The sequence below is a fragment of the Crinia signifera genome, chromosome 1 (genome assembly GCF_055691185.1).
Source record: "Crinia signifera chromosome 1, ASM5569118v1, whole genome shotgun sequence".
Taxonomy (NCBI): Eukaryota; Metazoa; Chordata; class Amphibia; order Anura; family Myobatrachidae; genus Crinia; species Crinia signifera.
In genome coordinates this window covers 136,663,743-136,687,812 of record NC_139217.1, presented here as the reverse complement: position 1 = coordinate 136,687,812, position 24,070 = coordinate 136,663,743, and the positions used below count along the sequence as shown (strand labels likewise).

At 42.9% G+C, this 24,070-nt stretch overlaps 1 protein-coding gene across 1 annotated transcript in view; it reads right to left on the bottom strand.

The window, feature by feature from the left end:
- Window positions 1–7,277: 7,277 nt before the first annotated feature.
- Window positions 7,278–24,070, bottom strand: part of SCLT1 (sodium channel and clathrin linker 1) — a 165,434-nt gene continuing 148,641 nt past the window's right edge. Inside the window, exons 20-22 of the mRNA XM_083173895.1 lie at window positions 18,353–18,431; window positions 15,768–15,863; window positions 7,278–7,531 (exon numbers count right to left, since the gene is read on the bottom strand). Of these exons, the coding sequence (XP_083030021.1) occupies window positions 7,478–7,531; window positions 15,768–15,863; window positions 18,353–18,431 (229 nt within the window). The 3' untranslated portion in view covers window positions 7,278–7,477. The remainder of the gene's footprint in view (window positions 7,532–15,767; window positions 15,864–18,352; window positions 18,432–24,070) is intronic.

Genomic DNA, 24,070 nt, shown 5'->3' with positions numbered 1-24,070 from the left:
CAGACACTGCAGACAGCGGCAGCAGTGTTTGAAATTTTTTTTAAAGATAGGCCGGCCATTGATTGACTGAGAGTGCTCTCTCGGCCAATCAGTGGCGAGTCAGCAAGGTCACCGATTGGCTGAGCGCTCTCTCTATCAGTGTCCGGCCTATCTTTTCAATTTGTTTCAAATTCTGCAGCCGCTGTCCGCAGTGTCCATTTAACGCTTCCTGGACACTGCGGATTGCCCACCGCAACGCTGCACCCACAGCCCCCGGGTGCTTTATGCAGCCCGGACCCCACGCTGCCCACCCCCTTAAAATAGGTGTGTGCCAGCTGTGCTTTACCGCTGGCACACACCTACAGATCGGACCAACACATCATGGGTGCTAAAAAAGCACCTAGATGTGCCGCTGATGGGTCCGATCCGACAGATTGATCCTGCAGCAGGTTCAGTGGTACTTGTGTAGTTTCACATCGTATGCAAATATCACATGCAATTTGATCCGCAATGCAATTTAGCACACCCCCACTATCCACATCAGCCCGAAGCGTGGCGAGCGCAGCACGCGTCCTCGCGTCTTGTTCATACCCCCACTATCCACAACTGTATGGAGTTGATTTTATACAGTGTGGTAAGCGCAGCGTGGCGAGCGGACACGGAAAATGAGCCCGAAGGATGGCGAGCAGACACGATTACTTGACGTGTATTACGCATGCACTTTCCACGCTTCGGGCTAGTTTTCCGCGTCTGCTCGCCACACTTTATAAAATCAACTCCACGCCGACGTGGATAGTGGGGGTATGAAAAGGTCAGGAGGACGCATACTGCGTGCGCTCGCCAAATTGTATGCAAATATCTCATGCAATTTGCATACGATTCGCTGGGAAGTGCCGCCGTGAAACTACACAAGTACTGGTTCAACCGGTAGGGTCTGACCCGATGTGCACGGGACTGCACATCTGGTCGCATGGGATGTCAAACACATCGGATTTGGACCGATTTCTTGTCCTGATCCATTGGAATCGGGCAAAATCGGCCCAAATCGGATAAATGTATGGGTACCTTCAGCGCAACCTAATCCTATCCTTTTGTTGGTACCTAACCCTACCCCACCCCGCGGTTCAGACCTAACACTTCAGTCATGTCATGCAGCTATGGTGCTTGAATGAAAACAGTATATTGTAGATATACTAATGTTTACTGTACAGATCTATAAGTTATGAAATAAGCAAATGACCCAGATACCTCTATACTTATCTTTGCAAACACCTGTCTGTTTCCTCTATTCACCACACTAATATGTCTCCACCACATAAAAACCATGTTGCACTTTCTCTATTGTGCTTTGAGGTGGAAGCAAATATGAATACACCATTTTCTTTATGGTTTCTTTAACAGTTTTTCAACATTTGTACTTTTAAGAAGGGCATGTTCTATACTACTGTATATTCTAAGCTTTCTAGATTAAATGAACCATTTTCTACATTTTTTACCACCTTCAAAAGGTGCAAGCAAAATTTGTACAAAGCATATGGTCACTGACAATTATCCCAGGTTGTGTAACAGAGTGGCTTTTTTTCAAAAAAGTTTTTATTAAGGCACCGTTTGTTCTGCATTAAAACAGTTTATACAAACGTGTGTTGTATAGTTTCATTATTATACATAGATAAGTCGTGACCGTGATTAATACAGAATCAATGAAATTCAGATATAAATTGTTGATGCATAATAAAACTTTTGTATTGAACCAGAGAACTACATTACAATGACCTCAAAGTTTTTGAAGTAAAGTAAAATGTGTTATTACTGATGATGGACTTAATAATGTAATACTGAAAATTAGTATACATACTATCGTTTTATATTGGTTGGCCTGTACTATACCAAAGTACAACAATGAAACAATAAGAAAAATAATAGCCAATAAAATTAACTTAAAATAAAACTCTCTCACTACATCTCACCTCCCCCCCATCCTTAAGGGACACCCCTACCCCAACCTTGGCTACTTGAAAATATTCAGGCAATATTCTGGTATTAAATCAATGGGGGTATTCAATGCTGTGGGCGAGCGGTGACAGCGAGCAGAGCTTCCTGCTCGCTGTCACCACTCACCCTGTCAGTATTCAACGCAGCCCCCGCATACGCCAATTCCCCCTCGCTCCATTTTTTGAGCGAGGGGGAATTGGCGTATGCGGCTCCAGAAGCAGCGAGACTCGTGGCTAAATACAGCGAGTTTTCTGCTCGTTTTGGGGAATTCTCGCCATCCTGTGACGGCAAGGATTTCCCCAGAACATTGAATAGAGCGAGCGGCCGGCGCGGGGGTTAAACAGCGAGGATCGCTGGTTTTCTGCAATCCTCGCTGTTTAACCCCCTCTCTGGCCGCATTGAATACCTGCCAACATCTATGGGAGGGTCCTTTGGCACTGTGTGCAATAAGTACCAATATGTAGTTTTAAACTCTGATGGATTTGTCATCTCATATCTATAGATACTGTGTCAATATAACTATCCCAGATTGTAAAGAATTGAGTGGATTTAAAACAAAACCAAACATATCTTTGTTTGTCAGAGCATAAATTCAGTACATCAAAATATGAACTAAAAGTAGTAGAAGTAGAAGTCAACAGCAAAAACATAAGTGCAAGCACACTGCAAGTAATTATACTAACAAATCAGAGAGGTGTAGCATAAATAACATATGGAGATATGCAGAAAATATGGCAATACATATTAAGCAAATCTCAATCCAGACATGGTTAATAGACCAAAGATAGCTTTTAAACTTGTGAAAAAAATTAATTTTGCATGGCGAATATTCAGAATTTGGCTTCTAACCATTTTAGAAGAAACCATATGGTTGAAGCAGATAAATGACTGCTGCTCTAAACACCATTGCCACATCTGTGGCTATTTTGCTATTGAGCTCATCTTTAATTGGCCCATTACATGAGTGTAAACAATGGTTTCCATATGTTTATAGTAACAAGCCCATTCATTATTAGGGGCCAAATGGGGCCTCCTAACATTCAGCAAACGTGAAAACAATGTTTTTCAGAGCTTGTCCGTAAGAACCTATGCCATCTAAAGATGCTACTGGTTTTCGAGCCTGTTCATGCTAATGAGAGAATAATTGTAGGACTTCTTCTTGAAGCAGCTGTTCTGCATTGGAGAAATATGAAATTTGAACTGGATACCAATGTATCAGGGGCACATTTGAGGACTATACCACCAAGTGAGGAATCACACAATTGTTTCAGTAACAAAGAAATGTGACCACTGTGGTTAAGCACATAATACTATAGGGAAAGGAGAACATGGCACAGATATGGGCAATCAACACAGCACAAGCCTATGGTGGCATTATGGGTGTTCAGACCTGTCAGCATATAGACCAATACTATGGGACAATTATCTGGATTCTATTTAGAGACTGCAGGATTTGCAACATGGTGAGAATTTGATGATTTAGCCACTAGATTTTTTTTACAATACAAAAGCAGTTTGGTTAAATCTAATGGGTAAATCCTAGAAATCTCACAATTGCCTCAAAATCACAGATTTGTTGGTACTTACCAGTACAATCTATACATTTTCTTCATCTGGGGGATACTTCATAACCATGAAGATTATTGAGGGATAGAGCCTTCAATACTTAGGACCTGATTCAGGTTTGCTCGGTAAGGTGCGCAGATCGCAGTTTACCGAGCACCTGAGATGCCGCCACGCCGAATACCCACCTCCATGCCACCGAATCACCTTAGTACCATGCGAGGACGTGTACAAGAACACATCCCCTTGCATGCCTCCGCTAGCAGGGGACATCATTCATTTCTGCTGCATTCGCAAATAGAAGTCAGTGAAAATGATCTTATTTACTAGTGCAACGCCGAAGACAGGGTGGGTGGCTGATGTTCTGTGAAGACAGCCACCCACCTTTGGCAGGCAACGGCCTGTACTTTCATGGGGGCCACATGGTTCTGCGACTTCACTGCCCCCAGCCCTCTCTCCCTGCCCTGGGGAGTGTGCAACTAGCCAAAGCCATTTGTTGCCGTGGTCTGCAAATGTGCAAATATATGCTTGCCCATGTGCAGACCCCCAAATATCGGAACGGGCCCAAATTTGCCCCGTTATAAACCATATTGAATCAGGGCCTTAATGTGCAAACTTTTAGCAGTATACAAGTTCCTTCCCTCCAACTCTTCTTAGTTATAACTTAAATAGTCTCAAGGATAGGTTGAAGAAAAAAAACTATTACCATATCTCTCATATACTCATTCAATAAAAGAAGGATTGAAATGTCCGCCAGATAAAGTCAGAGGAAGAGGTTTAACTGGTAAGTAATGTACCAAAAACAATCTTGTTTCCTCTTTTTCTTTCATGACTATGGGGGTGTACAAAGCCTGCCCCTATGGCATGATGTGTAGACTTATCTGAATTGAACAGTTTTTATATCCAATGCAGATTCACTTTTATGAAAACTGTAAACTTTGGCGAATTTATGAACTAAACCATGTAGCTGCGCTACTTAAATGCTCCACAGATGCCCCATTTTGTGCTGCCTATGAATACCTACAGATGTAGCCGGCATCATCCAGCCAGGGTCTGGCGGTCAGATCGCCAACCTCGCGGCCCCTTCTGACGATACCCTCTGCCACTCCCCCAACCCTGCCCGTATCCCTGAAATGGAGGCGGGCAGGGATTCCGTCTTCAGCCACCGAAAAACTGGGACGCCGGTGATCGCCAGCGGGGACATTCTGGCGATCCCTGGCGCTAAATGAGAGATGCTCCATCTGTATTGAGCAAGTCTAATGAGCTGAGATTGTAATTGAATAGGCATACCAGACCCAGTTTATTACTTCTTAATCATGGCTGTAATCCATCTATCTATAAACTGCTTAGATACAGTACCAGCCAACTTCTTTTCTTGGCATCATACAGAATGAATAAACTATCTATAATACTTACAGTTTTGTCCATGTGAATCCTCAAAACTCTAACCACATCCGAGGATACACATTCCAGATATACTGCTTGTGATGAAATACCACATCAGGTGGTGGAAACTTCAACAGGCTCCGTGGAAGAGCCAGTTAGGATTAGATCATTTGCACCATCTACAGCAGGGGTGGCCAAACCGGTCCTCGAGATCTACCAACGGTCCACGTTACCTAGCTGTTGCACAGCTGTAGTCATTTCTAACTGTCACATTTTCAAACCTGCTGCATTCATTCCTACTATAGATCCACAGGTTGCCTGGAAAACATGCACCGTTGGTAGGTCTTGAGGACAGGTTTGGCCACCCCTGATCTACAGCCTCTGTTAGGAGCGATGATTGGTCTAATTTTGGATCCCCTCAAAAAACATCTGGTTCCCTGCCAACTGTCCGCACCCAAGGAACCAGTAAAATCACTTGAAGGTGCATCACACCACCACCCTAAACCTCCACCCCCGTCATAACCTTATTTTTTGCATCCACTATGGTCAGCAACACATTTTACATTCTTCTTGGTTCCTCGCTTTGTGTCAGTAGAACACAGTGCAGGAGACGAGTCACATCAATGTGCACTGAAGCAGACATATGGCAGCTGTCCAATCAGTGGACTGACATTCTGAGCCTGGGCTCAGTATTCAACAAGCCTAGCGGCGCTAGCGCCAGCACAAATGCCCTCCATTAAACAGCCCTGTGGCAGGAACCCTGGGACTCAGCAGGTCCTAAACAGCTGCCATCTCTCATCCTAATTTTTTGTTTATGCTCACTTCTACCCTTTCTGTATCACTCCTGTCTGTCTACCACTCCCCTTTTAGAATGTAAGCTCTCATGAGCAGGGCCCTCCCTCCTCATGCGCTTTTCTTAGAATATATACACAGTATCTCTGCCACCCTGATAATTGCTTCAGTGTCCTGTTCCCTGATGGAAGGGTCTTTATTTACCATGTACTTGTCCGCAATTGCTTTGTACTGTAAATAGTTATATATTGGTTTTATTTGTTTTGCTTATTAATGTATTGTTAGATGCTGTGGAACCCTTGTCTCGCCATATAAATAAACTATAATAATAATAATAATCGTGTTAAATCTGCTACTGCTGAAACTACATTATTTGCACCTATATATGAAATTTTTTCATACCATATCTTGATAAATTTAAAGGGGTGTATATTAGCTGATGGGGTTGGTGCTTTACACACTGTATCAATCACATTTTGCCTTAAGGTGACGCTCTATGGGTTACTGTTTTGTTAAGTTCAGTGTTTGGTAAAACACACACAAATGTTTAAATAAAATGTAAAAGCACCATTCAGTATCATATTATGGGGTATTATCCCCGGTAAAACACTAGGAGTGAAAGATAGAAGTTTTTTTTTTTTTCTGATGTTTCGCTGGTGATATTTAACTGGACTATGGACTATCCTTTGGAATATTTTAGTTGATATTTAGTTTAGGTGCTGTTATCAGGGATTTTCTTTCACCTGCTTTACAACAACGTTTGTTTTGGACAAACATTGGGGCAGATGTATTAAGCCTTAACAAGAGATAAATGCAAGGGTGATAAGGAGAGATAAACGTCCAGCCAATCACATCCTAACTGCCATGTTACAGGCTGTGTTTGAAATAAGTCAGTAAGGAGCTGATTGGCTGGATGTTTATCTCTCTTTATCACCCTTGCATTTATCTCTTGTTAAGGCGTAATACATCTGCCCCATTGCACCATATGTAATGCATATAGATAGTAAGCTCCACGGGGCTGGGACTGATGCGAATGTTCAATTATTCTCTGGAAAGCGCTGCAGAATATGTGTGTGCTATATAAATAACTGGTAATAAATAAATAATGCAGTGCTGAGGAGAGCATACTAACCTGGGTACACACCTTCTGGCCGTCGAATCGTCCCATTAGACATACAGTACAGCACATCCAATGAGACTATTCAATGAACAACAGCCGGGAATGACGGAATGAGGGCACACACACTATAGGAGTGTACTGTTCCATCCATGTCAATGTTATATCGTGTGCGACACTACTGATGTATCCGTAGATGCATACCCTTACATTGCTACCCTTAGAACAGTGTGCTTTTTCTTGTCTAAATAACTTTGGAATATCTCCTAATAAATCTGATGTTTCTACTGTATGTATAAATTACAACATAGAAAACCACTAGTTACTATACGCTACATAATCCGCCATCTCATCCTACTGAACCAAGATACAAGATTGCTGTATGAGTAAGCAGTATGGTTCTAGGAATAAGGCAAAAGAAGCCTTTATAAAAATTCATAACAAATGGTTTAATTTTACAAAACAAGTTATTCAAGAGAGATAACATACAAAAATAAATCTGTGACTCGTCCTTTTGTTCTCATAATAGCATGTCTGTTTATCCATTAATCACACCGCAGAAGCCATTAATGCTTATGATCTCCCATCTCTGTAATGCGAACTATGCCATCCCAGTTAGAGCTGCAGTACATTACATTGCAGGTATTTTCAAGTGTCCAGTTCATGGGTTGCTTTCCTCCTCTGGGAAACGACGCGACTGAGCTGAAGAAAAAAAAAAAAACATAAGCAATGGTTCATTTCAAATCAATGTTTAAATAGCAATACATACTGGAGGCTAGTAATCACATAGAGGCTAGATGACCTGACCACTGCAGTCATTGTTCTCGGGTTATAGAATCGTTTTTCCAAAATAAGACTTTACAATAAAGGATCTTGTAGCATCCACAAAAGAGATATTTCAATCTCCAATGTACAGTATGATAGAACGCAGGCTCAAGGCATCGGTAGTGTAAGAAAGGTTATTACTGTATGCAGTTGCTGCAGCATCTCAGTAACTGAAAAATGTGCTAAAATATAGTAAACTATATGTGGAGCGGAGGCTAATGGCAGCTATTGCTGGCACCACCCTATACAAGCCTATGGGCTTCTTTTCACATTGATCTGTCAGAGGGATACGATTGGATCCCTTCATGCACTAGCTGCATCACTTTGCGCATTCACAGAAGGACTCAGAGTCATAAACCCAGAAGCCCGATGACCGGTGCTGATCGCAAAAAAGACCCCTCTTATTGGGAGTTGTCCTTTGCTGTACTAATATCAGCATGATGTGCGGCGGGATGTCCCGGAAAGGCTTGGTACATACCGCCTATGTTTAAAATATATGTTTGGTCTAATAACAATATGGCAGGGACTGATGTGAGCTTTGCAATGTTGCATGTACAGATCTGCATAATGTGATTGATATATCTGTAATAATGTTGGAATGTCTGTATGTCTGTTCATTCTACTAAAACTACTCTATGAATTTGATTGGCGTTTTCACTCTTGGATAGCTTAGTCGCCTAGAAAGAAACTGGGGCATGTGTTATCTCATTGTGACATCAGGGAGAGGAAAAAACAGATGCTTTACACTTGGTGCATGCAGTATACAGGCTGATTAAGTCCAAAATCACTGTGTATATAAATAGAAGTGATATGAGGGGGAGAAATATTATTCTACACCACTGTGCTGTGGCATACTAGGGTGCCTTGAGGTGTTCTCAAGTGTGTCACCGAGGGCATTTTTAACTCTACCCCCTGGGGCACTACACACTGATAACAATTGGCATAATGTCTCTCCTGTGTTCTGCAAGTAGATGAGCCTTGCACAGACTGTATTGTGTTCATCTGAGAGGCAATGGGGTACATTTACTAAGATGGGAGTTCTATTGAAGATGGGATGTGGCCCATAGCAACCAGATTCTAAAATTTGTTTATTTAGCACTTTCTAAAGGGTAATTTATATAATCTGATTGGTTGCTATGGGTGACATCCCATCTTCAATAGAACTCCCATCTTAGTAAATGTACCCCATTGCCTCTCAGATGAACACAATACAGTCTGTGCAAGGCTCATCTACTTGCAGAACACAGGAGAGACATTATGCCAATTGTTATCAGTGTGTAGTGCCCCAGGGGGTAGAGTTAAAAATGCCCTCGGTGACACATTTGAGGGGGGGGGGGGGGGGTCAATGTTTATTTTTTGTGACCTGTGTGATTTTTTTATTTTTTTTCATATGGGAGCCAATAGGTTTGTTTGTTTTTTTCCTGTGGGGGCAATGTGTTTTTCCCTGTGGGGGTCTGAGGGTGTGCCTTAGCAATTTTTAAATCTTGTTTGGCGTGCTGCAGTATGGAGGAAGACAATGAACTATGTTCTACAGAGACAAACTATGGAGATTTTTTTTCTGTGGAAGATAGCCACGTGAGTAAAGCCTTGGGAAAAGATTAGTAAACAATATTAATATTGCATCAAAATCTACACGCACTATTTGTGGTCTTTATCCATTTGTCATTACTCACCATTGCTTGTTTTTAACATAAATAATATCTGAGCTAATCTTAAACCGTGCACTTGCATCATTCTTTATTCTGCATGACACCACTGATCATGGTAGCACTTCTTATTAGGTTTGAAATTAGGGTGTGCAGTCAGCCCCCCACCCCCGCATTATTTTATCCTCTGTATTTATTTATGTATATTTTTCACCCCATCCACCTGTACTTACGTGAATTTAATTAGTGTATGGTCCTTGTTGTCCACACATTCTAGATCTATTTCTACAACATGTCAGCATTAGGGATGTTAGGGACCCACCCAATAAAGGTTTATTTTGCGTGGTAGGCGGGCTCTCACTTTGGCCAAACTAAGAACTCTTATTTATACTATGTTACAATGTAGAGTTTATTAAAAATATTCTGATTATCAGTATTGTTGCATGCTTCTTTATTTCTGTGTGGCACTACAAGTTTCAGCATAGAAGCACAGTTTATTAAGTTAAAAAATATGGTGTGCCGTCATGCCTCCCCTTCACCCACTTTTTCCCTAATCTAAAACTAAAGGGGATGTTAAATCCCAGGTGATATTCCAGACAGTAGAAATGATGCCCGTAGCCTATTCAATGCTGCCCGTTTCAACAGCATTGAAGGCGGATCTCGACCAAACAGATCCAACTTTCAAACCAATCGGATCTGTTTTGTTGGAAACAACCGTGGATTGTCAAATTCTCTGCAGTATCTCGACAATCCATGGCCGTTTCCCCCGGCGCTCCTCCATTTCGCCACTTGACAGGCAGAACATTTAATTACGCCTGTTGAGCCGGGTGAAAATGTTCCCACAGCCGGAATCCAGGATTAAATACCCCCAAAGTAAGATTTTTTACTCTCATATTTCATTTCAAACCCTTTATTTAATCCTACTTAATATCTTTGGCTGTAATATGACGGCACAAGCCGATAATTAATTACATGAGCTTCTTTCTATTTGGCACAATGTTTGAAAGCATAAATGGACATGTAGAGTAGACTTGTCCTGGCATGTATGCATATTATATAAAGGAACTGTGTCAAATCATGGGAGAGGTTAAATATATTTATCCTGACACATACTGTACATAGTTCTGCAGTTTATAAAGTATGAGCTATTATTATTAGCATTTAAGTAGTAGTATTTAAGTTTGAAGACAAAATGTTCATGTGATCTCAAAACCTGTAGTGGATTCATTTTAAAGGTTTATTGTTGCAACATAATTAAAAAAAATGAGATAATACTTATGTTATGTCATCCTCTAGAATGACCAAGTCTACTGCTTATAAAAACTCCTCTTGCCGATACCTATGAGGTGATTCATTGACTGATGAATGTGATATGAGGGGATATTGGATATTTCAAACTCATCTCTTTCCACCTTAAAAAATACTAATACTCTACAAACTGAGGCCTTGAGTTGGTAATATTCAGTTAAAAATACTTGCCTTCTATCCTCAAGCTCAAATATTCAAGTTTCTTTCAATATACATACACATCTATATATATCTCTATCTCAAAAGTGTATTTTATATAAATGGCATTTGGCCAATGAGGACCTATTTCCTAATTTACCAGAATAAGTTTGTAGCTAATAATACAGAGGTCTCCTCCACATTCACCTATCCTCAAATTACACCATTTTGCATGCCACGGACTGTGCAATTTTTTAGTTTTCTAAAAATAGGTGTCTTTATAGCAATTCTTTCTCTTTCGTCCATCCTGATGACACAGCTCAACCATGTAGGACGGTCCGCAGGAGCAAGGCACCTATGCTGACTTCTTTTGAGAGGCAGGCTCCTCCCTTCTGCATCCCAGAATTCCTCAGTTCGTTTTCGGTGCCTACCGGAGTGGGTGCTGTGCTGACTGGCTGCAGCCATTTTGAGTAGAGTAGCTAGGTGTTTTTTATTTTATTAATATTCACTAGTTAGAGCAGGTGTCCAGTGTGTTTCTTCCACAGGAAGTTCATACACACTGAGAGCGCAGCAGAGGCTGACAGAAGCGAGTCCTGTCAGCTCTCTGTGTGCAGAGAGATGCAGCTGCGTCTTCTACACAGTGCTTCAACCTCCATTACTGTGAGGTTTTCCTGGGCCCTGGGAGCATCCTGAACCGGCTCCCTGCTAAGGGGGGGGGGGGGATCTTGGGGGGACTTACCCCCCGCTATGGCGGACACCATTTTCAGGGGTTTATAGGCTGAAATCCTGAAAAGGAGTTGAAGCCTATTACAGGAGTCCAGCGCAGCTTCCAAGTGGTCCCATGAAAGAGGGGAGACACTAGAGGGGAGGAGAAACATTGGTGGGAGCGGCTGAAGGGGGAAAAGGCGCTAACAGGCTTCCTTCCCCGCTGAAACAGGGACTTGATCTCTTCCTGCCCTCTGTTCTGGCGCCCTTTCTCTCCAGACTGCAGAGCTAAAGGAGGATTGCATTGCAGTGCAGAGGGAAGTTTCTCCTGGGCAGCGCTCTCCCTGCTGATCGCTGAGGATCCATTGCAGCAAGCAGACAGATAAGTACACTGCTACTTCTCTATTCTGTACAATTGCCTGACATTGTGCACCGTGTGTTGTCATGACAGAAAGGTGTAGTGCTGCTGCTCTGGGGAGGGAGCGCCGGCCATGTTAATTAACTGCAGATTTTGTGGTGTTAAATTAACTATTGAACAGATGGATCAGGGGGAGTTGTGCCCTTCATGTGAGTCTGTGCCCAGTGGGGCTCAAGCCCAGAGATCTGAGCAGTCTGAACCTGCGTGGGCAGCTGTGTTGGGGAGGTCTATGAATGCTTTGGTGAAGACTTTGAATAGGCAGAGAGATGACCTGGTCAAATCTCCTGGCCCCCTTTACCCCTCTCAACCCTCTGTGGGCTCTATTACCCCATCTCAGGGGGACCCAGCATTGTTGCAGGTCATGCAGGACACTGCACAAAGTGTTCATAAAATGAATGTGTTTATGGAGAAAACCCCTGAGGTTGCTTCACCCAGGCACCCCTTATCTACACCTCCAAAGCTGAACTTAGATTCTGATTAGGAGGGTGTGTGCACAGAGGATGTCTTTTGGGACCAGAAGGAAGAGGTTGAATCTTCTGTTCCTGTATTGAGGATTTAATCCTGACAGTTAAGCAGACTTTAAATCTTTCAGAAGAGGATAAGGTACCTGCTCATTGTTTTTAAGAAAACACGCAGAGATTCTGTGACATTTCCCTCAGACGAGGGCATGGTTTCCTTACTGAGGGAAGCATGGAAAATGCCTGACAAGAGGCTTCTCATGCCCAAAAGATTTGCTAAGATGTACCCTATGCCAGAGGAACATGTAAAATTATGGGAGAAAATCCATTTGGTGGATGCTCCTGTAGCCGGTTGTCTAAATCCACGGCTTTACCTGTTCAGGGGGGTGCTGCATTTAAAGACCCGGTGGACAAGAAAATTGAAGGATGCCTTAAGGAAGTGTTTGAAGGAGTGGGATTTACCCTATGCCCTATTATTGCCTCTGCTTGGGTATCCAAGGCTATGATTAAATGGGCTGAAGCCTTAGGTAATCAACTTTAGCCTGACTCTGAGGCCTTTGCATTGGCTGAAAAGCCTCGGTGTGCAGCAGAGTATGTATGTGAAGAAGTAGAGAATAAGAGACAGCGCTAGTAATGTAGCATAGAACCAACGTAAGCTGACACAATGTTAGGAAATATATATAATAACAATTTAATTCATAAAAATAAGACAGACAAACATCAATAAAAAATGTATATATCATTTTTTTTACTATAATAAATGCAGAGAACCCTCAGATGAGAGGATAAAGTTAATAACCGGCCGGTCAGCTATATAAAAAAAAAACACCAATGCTATTATGGCTCGATGTTATAAGAACAATTGCTTGGATCCATATAAGGAAATGGTCATTCCACACTTCACTATATTGTGAAGGATCAGCTGTGATCAACTTGGCCCAGCGAGAGGTGACAAATCGCTTAGAAGTTTCCAGAAGGTGGTTAGTCTTATTAGTAGAAAAGAATTTCAATACTGAAAGAAGCCTAAACAGCGGTATTTGGCTTTTTTTTTAGTTAGTATTGCTTCAGTTATGCATATTTACCACTCCTGGGTATGTATGTGAGGCTGCTTCTGTGAAAGCAAGAAGAGCTCTCTGGCTTAAAGCTTGGGAAGCGGACAGCGAATCTAAGAAATCTCTTGACGCCTTGGCCTTTAAGGGAGAACTGCTTTTTGGGACAGAACTTGAGTCCATTATAAAGCAGGCCACGGCTTCCCACCATGTCAAAACATTCATTGTCCAAGTTTGGGGCTTTTAAGCCGCCCCTTTCGCTCCTCCTTTCGAAGAGGTGTGTCTAACAGAGGACATGCAGGAAGAAGAAAGTTTCCAGCCAGTAAAGGAAGGGCACCCAGATCCTGTTTCGGGGCCTTTGCTAAGAAGCACCCATCCAAAAGCGAGGATAAGTCCTCCGCATGACGGGGCGGAGACTCCCCATTCTGGTTTCACAGTGGGGGGGTCGCCACTTGCAGTTTCTTTCCATCATTTCAGAGGGTTACAGAATAAATCTCAGGGGGTCTCCCCCAAAGAGGTTTCTCCTAACGCCCTTACCATGCAGTCTTTTACGGTACAGACACCTAGGTGTCTTGCTCCTGCGGCCCCTCCCACATCCCATGGTTGAGCTGTGTCACCAGGATGGACTCAGAGAAAGGGATTTGAACGGTAAGTTCTTACAAAAATCCCCTTTTTACAACAAAGATACTAATCCTAAAATCTACATTCAGTATGTGGGGGAATATGCTATCCTTATATTTTGGCCGTGTTCGCTATATAAAATGCTATATTGTTTTATCATTAATAGGTGTATATATGCTTTTAAAAAAGGTTACTTGAATGTAACTGGTAACATTTTTTATAAAAATAGGTCTCTGGCACTGTATGCTAAATAGTTAAATCTAGTAATTTTGCTTCTCTGCATAAAATAAAACACTTCCATTATTTATGTGGAAATGTGAGAAAACCTATAATCTGTTTACAGTTATACCCCTTTCACACCGACACATCCCGAGAATGTACCCTTTAACATTGCACTCTGACCTGGGATCGACCCGTGACAGACAAATTCAAACCGATCATGGCTAACCCCATTGTCAGCAACTGAAGCTGGACTTCGTTAGCCACGCCCATTACCTTCAGCCGTTGCCCACATTCCTGCATTCTGCCACACCTATTTGCTGTTTTAATCCTTTACCCACCATCTAAAGCACAAGTGAAACATTGTTAGATGTGCAGGGTCACTTGGCTCCTTCAGCTCACTCTGCACCCGGCAGTCAAATGTGATGGTCACGCCCTCTTACCACATTCTACCCACTAGCTTGCGTCCTTACGTAGGATCACCCAGTCCGTATACTGGGAAGAGTATCCAACAGCAGCATGAGAGTGAGAGCAGGAGAGAGTAGTACCGGGCTGCATGATGGATTTTATAATGTGATGACCATATCCCTGCGTGGCAGAGTCCAGGAACCATACATGCCAGGTAGGTACCTTTCACACTGCACCGCATCACAGGTCCATTCCAGGTTCAACCCTGATCAAGACCTGGGTTGAAATATTGGAAAGCTCTGACCGGTTTACCAAGTTGTTGCTCGTTCATGTGCAATAACCCAGGAAATATTGGTCAGTGTGAAAAGGGTCTTATTTGTTGAAAATACCTGAAATGTGTCCTTTTAGCTTTCTGATATACAATAATGATGAAGTAAACTGGTGCCCTAAGAAAGTTACTATACATATTTATGGCCATACGTGTACAAACCAATGTCTTGGCTCTAAATGTTCTTATAACCAAACACTATCATCTTAGGATAAAGTTTAGAATGTGCTATGCTTCTGCATAGTACAGATGTGTGGCTGTCAGAGGTGTAGCTGAGGAGCTTTAAGTCAGAGGTGTAGTGTACTGGATTCTTCTTTGCATTGCAGACATAGTGAAAAGCCCCTCAGTGTGCCAGAGACACTGGGCTGCCAGGAATTGGTACATGTACAAAGTCACAGAGGAAGCGCAATGGAATCTGGCATTAAGAAAACACATCTGCCTGCATCAGAACACTTTTTGTACATAGATTCAGCAGCATAGAGTACATATGGTGTTCACCAAACTGATCAGTGTAAGCGAACAATGCACTTTTCTTGTTTCTAGGTACCTTAAATAAACCGCACATTGTGAATGAATAAGTCGGCCATATTGGGGCTGAAGCTGCAATCGGACATGGAGGGACTGCAACAGATATGAAGTATTCCCCAGATATATGGAGATATTGCAGGATTCCCCAGCAAATTGGAATTTTTGGGGAATATCCAGTAATTATTATTTTAGGCCTCTGCTATTCTAGTTTCCATATCACTTGGAAGTTATCCGAACACAAACATAGTCAGATCACATATACTGGACCACCATAATATCAGCAATACCTGCTTTGATGCTTCCACCGCTCGCTCTTCGGATTGGTCCAGACGTTTCTGAAGTCTTTTAGTTTTTTCCTGTAAATCTGCCGTGAGGTTTTCAAGCTATTCAATCACAAAAAGAATGATTGAAAGTATTAAAAGTATGCGGTGGTTCTTCTTCCGATTATGCGTATCATAACGGAATACATGTCCTCAGCGTTATTCTTCCTGTGTGTAGGGAATATGCACAGCTGATGTTGTAGAAAAGCTCTTTGTGCTAACAGTTATTGTCTGGCTCCCAATTCTGCAAGTCATTTAATTGGGCTTGTGTGGATAATAAAGAGAATACAATCCGTTTGAAAAACAACGGAGATACCTACTTCAGAAATCTAATTACATTTTTTTACACAAGTATTATACATTTATATACCGTATTTGCCGGCGTATAAGACGACCCCCCAACATTTCCACTCAAAATATAGAGTTTGTTATATAAGTGCACCCGGCGTATAAGACGACCCTCCCACTTGGAGGCATGTTTTTCAGGGGAAAAAAGTAGTCTTATATGCCAGCAAATACAGTATATATATTTTTGCCTGAATAGGACAAGTTTGGCTCCCAGGGACAGACAACAGCACGTTTTCCAGGTCTCATTGTGAATGTGTGCACTGTGTAGGAATAATATAGTAATCCATATACAGTATTATAGCAGAACATTGATTGAAGAAGGAGAGCCTTGTCTGCCCCTCTATTGTTCGAGCCAATATGGGACAGACAAGGCTCCCCTCTTCAGTAAATGTAATTTTTCCATAGCACATGATAAGGATTACTAATCATAGGCTACCTCTTACTCTATGGAAAGGTCACATATGTATGCAGCCATTGTGTGACCGCATACTGTGTCAGTTTGTAGAGTCCCTTCTCCAAATTTAACCACGACTACCCCCTAATTACCGGGTTCATGCCGGGTTGACCTTGTAATTGGTGCAATGTGAAGGGGGTCCAGCAAACCGATAGCAACACAGCAATACGAACCAATAAAAAAGAAGGGTTCTTGCCGGTTCGTTGACGTGTTGCTTTGCAGTGTGAACGGGTTAATCGAGTTGAACGACTCATTTCCAATTCACACATGGTAGGAGGCAGTGCCTGGAGCAGTGTCAGCTCTAAGCGCTGCCTCCCCCCCACCCCCGATGACACTCCACCGCTCTGCCCTGCATGACGGCAGTGAACCGGCAATATTGCCGGTTCACTAAAGTGATGTGAACAGACCAAAATGCAGGATCACAACAGTTTTAAAGTCCCAGTGCGACCCTGCACTTGCGGTCTGAAAGCGGTATAATAGTATGCTGCGGCCATGAAGACGGCATGTCCCCTTTTGTATACAAAGCAGAGAGATGGTTCTGGGGTGGTGTATTCTTTTCACTGTTTAAATCTCCTTACCCTTGAATATCAGACAAATGTATATAATATGTATTTCTGCTTCTGCATAGCTGTAGGTTTCCCCAAGCATAAAATTGGTTCTAGTGGCTCTGCTACAAGCTGTACTTAGTAGTATTCATATTGATGAGAACGGCCAGATCTAACATGATCGAACTTTACTGCAAATTACATGTAAAAACAAATATTACACTACAATGTAGGTTTAAAGAGAAGCTATGCTTCATGAGACACCTGCTAATAATCATATAATATTATATTATAACTCTGTTATTCTTAGCAATCAATGCTTTGCAACGTCTTTCTGCCCTGGTCTCGGGTAGACTCCATGCTTGGTGGTAGCAGAGCACTTGAGGAAAGTTCTAATGTGAACGATAACTGCTGTAGGCCTAGAAGCACCGGGAACGGTGTTCCTGAGTATAGGTCTGGGTAACTGGTCCTTTGCTGCTACAATACAGTTTGGGCACCTAGTTTTGCCGGTATCCTAGTCATGTTCTCATTTGACTCATCGCTGCCTGCTCCATGCTCTTCACCCGGCCTCCTTTGTTTAGCTTTGCATGTCCACATCCATGTGTCAAGTATTTAGCACTCTGCTAACTTAGGGCCTGATTTAGAGCTGTTCGATGGGCTGCGTATACTCGCAGCCTAGCGAACAGGTAAGCACCGCCTAACGCCCGCCTCCCCCCACCTGACAACCTTTGCAAACATGCGAGGGAATGTGTACGTGAACCTATCCCCTCACAAGCAGCTGCCTGGGAGAGAAATCGTTCCATGGTCGCTGATGAATGAAATGATTTCTGCAGCCTTCGGTCTGAAAAGTAAGTCGATACTGGTCAGTTGGATGACGTCACATGAGGCACTGACCCCATGTGTGACATCAGCTGCCCGCCCCATGCAGGCATCAACACCTTCATTCCCAGGGGAATGCCCAGAGGTTTTATGGGGACGCCCCTAAAACAGCTGCTGCCCCCTTCCCTCTCATTACGCATATTCACGCATGCACAGACCACCCCAACATTGAAAACAGGGCCGAATTTGGACTCGGACCCTTACTGACCCGTCCATTTTTGTTGGTTCCTGCTCTAGCTTTCTCTATCCCCTCAGTTCTGATCAATATAACAACATAATACGATGTGCAGTAAAGGAATTGGCCAGTGACTGAAGCATAATATTACCTCTACATTTTTCTCATGGGTGCTTTCTAGCCGAGAGAGTAACTCTTGATTGTGGTGTTTCTCTTCATTTAATTGACTTCTGAAATATAAATACATAAGAATCATACAAGATGTACTGTACTTTCATGCATGACACTGTAAAAGTTCTCGTGATGACTCCGGTGCGCCCCACAAGCGCTTCTCATCACAACAACAACTCAGCTAATGGTACTTTCATACAAGTTCAAGTGGTAATTGTGTAATTAGGATATGAAGGCCGTACAGCAAATCTGTGCACGCAGCTGCAGTGTAAATCTCCTGTAATACCGCTTGATCCACCAGCATTTTACCCTGGGTCTGCGGTGACTCTGGAGGATACAGTTTGCAGATTCAGTTAGAGGTCACTTGATGATCATAATCCCACTTAGCAGAGAAGCAATAAAAGCAATTCATTCTCCAAGAAACCATTTAAATGGATCTGTGGCAGAAAGCAGACACAAGTTTAATCAAATGCCAAGTCCATTTTACCGAAATGAGTCACACAATAATGAATACGCTGAATTACTTTATGAAACTGAAACAAGGATAACCTTAATTTATAAATCTCTGTACAAAAAAAACCCTATGTATATATTACTAGCCACAGTATTTTATAGTGTACTTTGGTAAATGCCCTGAAGTGCACAGAAGTCAAAATATATCAGCCACAATGTAACTGCAAATGAATCTCATTTCAAGTTTAATTACATACTTCCATGCGTTATGAATATATTTTAACCTTCCATAAAGAAATAAATTGTGTCTGACTGACTGCAGAAGGCATGGCGCGACATGCTACAGAAACGCGGATCTAGGGAACTGCTCTGTTTCCAAAACCCCAAACATAGGAGTACAGCCAAGTCAGCCTCTATCATTTTGTAGAATGCACTTGACAAATGTTACTTCAAAGCGGATTGGCTGCCATGGGCAAGATTTCCACTTCTCCAATCATATCACTGCATCATACATCTATCAGAAGGTCACAATAGGACCATGCTAGAATATAGGACTTTAAATACCAGATTGACTTTTTTTCCAGCAAAATGAAAGCAGCTGTACCTGGATACACACACTACAGCATATTACACAAACATGGATATTCAGAGATATAAATTGCAGCATCTTATGTGCATTATAGCTGTAACAGAATTGTGCATTAGTTGTAAATCACACAGGATGTACACACACAAAACATACAGTAGGACAATTTGGGCCTCTGTTCTACACTAGTGGTTCTCAATCTGTGGGTTGCAAACTTGCAACCATCTTGTCCTGGGTTCAGGCTGATTACTCCACTGATTAAGTGAAGTCTGCTACTTCATACTCCTTGGATCACTGACTGAGTAATCTTAGGAGTCATCAGGCAGCACCGCCACCACCCCAGTGCTCAGCTGCAGCCTCCTCAGTCCCACCCAAACAGCAGGCTCAGCAGAAGAAGCTTATACACACAGGCAGCTAGCAGCCAGTTGTCAGCTCTCAGAGTCTGTGAAGAAGCTGTTGTACGTGCATCCTGCAGAATGTGTGATAACATTAGCATGATAGCATGTAGCACAGACATACAATATGCTGAAACGGGAGCAAACGGTAGGCTGTGGAGTGATAACACAATTATTAAACACCCTCTGTCTTCCATGAAATGAAGTGGTTGCATTAGCAGCCACTACACATCTGCTTTGTGCTTCCACAGCGCTCCAGTGCATGTACAATTTACTAACCATGCATGTGTGGCTGCCATTTTGCGTTAAATTGCTGGTGTCTTGCAACAAACTATTTTGCTCTGGAACCCCTAAAAACTTGAGTACTCCTGTTCTAGACATGACTTGCAAGATGCTTTGTGGACAAGCTATTGCATTATGTCTTTGGAACAGCGGTTTCAGTCCAGCTTCACTTTTCAACATCCACCAGGTGTCTTCTACGGCACAAACTGCCATGTAGATTATGGCCCTTATTCAGATTTGATCGCAGTACACATTTGGGTACTCTTTACTTAGAACGGCGCCCACGATTTTGATCGTGGGCATCGTTAGTAAAAAATCGTGGCCATCTCGGGCATTGAATGCACTAAAAAATCGGGTGCGATGCGACCGACGCGATACCCGCGATTTCCCATAGGGAACAATGTTAAATGTCTCAATTGACCCAATTTTCCTGTTCAATGCCTCAATTGACCCGATTTTTCCATAGGAAACAATGTTAAATGGCCCACAGAGGCCAAATAGGCACCTTGAAGTGTGAAATGGCCCCCACAATTGTTAACGCCACCCCACGATCAACGTGAACCCGAAGCGTGGCGAGCGCAGCGAGCCCGCGAGGGGCGGCGGTACGCGTCCTACGACCTTTTCATACCCTCACTATCCACGTCGGCGTGGAGTTACATAGTTACATAGTAGGTAAGGCTGAAAAAAGACTTGCGTCCATCTAGTTCAACCTGGTATAGATATCCATTGCTGATTTGGTTGGTTCTGGTATTTTACAGACAAATTATATTTCTTATTTGTACCCATGGATGTTTTTCTCCAGTAAATGTTTGTCCAACTTTGCCTTGAACGCATTTAATGAGCCAGCCGTTACCACCTCTCTGGGAAGAGAGTTCCAGAGTTTGACTGTTCTGACCGTAAAGAAATTCTTTCTACTAGCTGAATGAAATCTTTTTTCTTCTAATCTATACTCATGCCCTCGCGTCCTAGATTCCTTTCTAGTAGAAAATAGGGTGTGTGACAGTTCCTTATATTGGCCCTTGATATACTTGTACATGTTGAGCATGTCCCCCCTTAAACGTCTCTTTTCTAATGTAAATAGTCCCAAATTGCTTAATCTCTCCCCGTAGCTTAAATTCTCCATTCCCCTAATAAGCTTTGTTGCTCGCCTTTGGACTTTTTCTAATTCTATGATGTCCTTTTTATAGTGTGGGGCCCAGAACTGTACTCCGTACTCTAGGTGAGGTCTCACCAATGCTTTATATAGTGGCATAATTACCCTTGTGTCCCTAGTTTCCATTCCCCTCTTAATACATGCCAGAATTTTGTTGGCCTTTTTTGTAGCTACATTACAATGGGCACTACATCCTAGATTGCTGTCTATTTGGACTCCTAGATCCTTTTCAAGTATGGAATTACCCAGTTCCTCTCCGCTAAGGTTGTAACTTGCACACTGGTTGTGTCTCCCAAGGTGCATAACCTTACATTTATCTACATTGAACCTCATCTTCCATTTTTTTGCCCACTCATCTAGAATTGCAAGATCATTTTGAAGCATGGTGACATCTTCTGGTGATTTGATGACTTTGCTAAGTTTTGTATCGTCCGCAAAGATGGATACATTGCTGAGTAACCCTATCCCAATATCGTTAATAAAAATGTTAAACAAAATGGGCCCCAAAACCGAACCCTGGGGCACTCCACTTAGTACCGGTATCATATCTGATACGGCACCATTCACAACCACTCTTTGTTCTCTATTACATAGCCAATTCCCTACTCATCTGCAGATATTTTCACCCAATCCTAGGTTCTCCATTTTATTAATCAATCTCTTGTGTAGGACAGTATCAAATGCTTTAGCAAAATCTAGGAAAATCACATCTACAGCATTTCCATTATCGAGGTTTTTGCTAACCTCTTCATAGAACCCTAGTAGATTAGTTTGGCATGAAAGATTTTTCACGAACCCATGTTGGTTAGCACTGAGTAGAAGGTGATGATCTAAATATTCCTGGATACCATCCCTTAAAAATCCTTCAAATAGTTTACCCACAATTGATGTTAAACTAACGGGTCTGTAATTAGAATAGAATTGAGAATAGAAAGTGTGGCGAGCGCAGCGAGCCACCGTGCCCGAAGCGTGGCGAGCGCACGCAGACAGCTGTGAAGCCCGCGAGGGGACGCGGATACCTGTGAAGGTATCCGCGTCCGCTCGCCACGCTTCGGGCTCGGTGGCTCGCTACGCTCGCCACACTTTCTATTCTCAACTCCACGCCGACGTGGATAGTGGGGGTATGAAAAGGTCGTAGGACGCGTACCGCTGCGCTCGCCACGCTTCGGGTTGACGTTGATCGTGGGGTGGCGTTAATAATTGGGGTGGCCATTTCACACTTCAGGGTGCCTATTTGGCCTCTGTGGCCCATTTAACATTGTTTCCTATGGAAAAATCGGGTCAATTGAGGCATTGAACAGGAAAATTGGGTCAACTGAGACATTTAACATTGTTCCCTATGGGAAATCGCGGGCATCTCGTCGGTCGCATCGCACCCGATTTTTTAGTGCATTCAATGCCCGAGATGGCCACGATGGGCGCCCTTCTAGGTAAAGAGTACCCACATTTGTTATCAAAATGGGAAAAACCATGCTGCACTGCAGATGGGGCAGATATAACATGTGCAGAGAGAGTTACATTTGGGTGGGGTGTGTTGAAACTGAAATATACATTGCAGTGTAAAAATAATGCAGCCAGTATTTACCCTGCACAGAAACAAAATAACTCACACAGATCTAACTCTCTCTATACATGTTACATCTGCCCCACCTGCAGTGCACATGGATTTGCCATTTTTGAAAACAAATTTGTACTTCGATCAGATCTGAAAAACAACCTATATACCGTATATACTCGAGTATAAGTCGACCCGAATGTAAGCCGAGGCACCTAATTTTACAACAAAAAACTGGGAAAAGTTATTGACTCAAGTGGGACCCTCACTCTAGTATAAGCCGAGGGGGGCTTTTTTTTAGCATAAAAACTGTTCTGAAACAGTAGGCTTATACTCGAGTATATATGGTATGTGTTCCTGGGCTTTCATTCCCAATATATACCACAATACTGTATCTTCAGGATGATAATCAAGGTGCTAATATCGGAGGACTGAGTGTATATAATTCATTATGAATAATGAGGACACTGTGACAAGGGGCGTCAGATCATTTTTGGGTGCAAATGGGGGGGGGGGGGGGAGAGGAGGAGACCAGACCATAACCAGTCTGGCATACTGTACTTACATTAGTGATACTTGCAGTTGGGATTTCCACTCCAGCATTGTTAGCTGTGTCGGAAAGCCAATTACAGAATCCCAACACTGGTGAGAAGATCAGCTTGATGAAGCCAGATACCTGGCGAAACACGTTGGTGGATCAGGAGGAATATCCCAATCCAGTTATAAATACTATTTATGCCACTATTTGGATCCGAACCAGTCTCCTTTTCCTGCAATCCATTTTGTGACCTTTGGCTATCATCTGGTACCCTCCATTTGGGACCCACACTTGCCTATATCAGGACATCATACAAATAACCTAATACCATACAGGACACACCATAGGAACGGACCCATCTATTTGTGATTTCCATCCAATACGGTACCGTATGAACTGGACTTTATTTTTATTTTACATTTTTCATTCCTCCATTTACCCAATACCCTCTTTCTTCCCCTCCTTCAAGGGGTTTAATCAGGGCCGGTGCAAGGTTCGTCTGTACCCAAGGCAAACTAGAAAACACACAGTAGCCCGCCCGTCCCCCCCTGCTCTAGCCCGGCATCCCCTCACCTCTCATAAAAGTGCGGGGATTCGCTTCAGGTGCTGGCCGGCTGCCAGATGCCGCTGTTCTTGTCGGGTCTCTGGTGATGCTGGGCACTGTGGGCAGTCACACTGCTTCCGTCCCCGGCCGCCTACTGACTGTGGATCCGGGACACGCTGGTAGCAGAGGCGG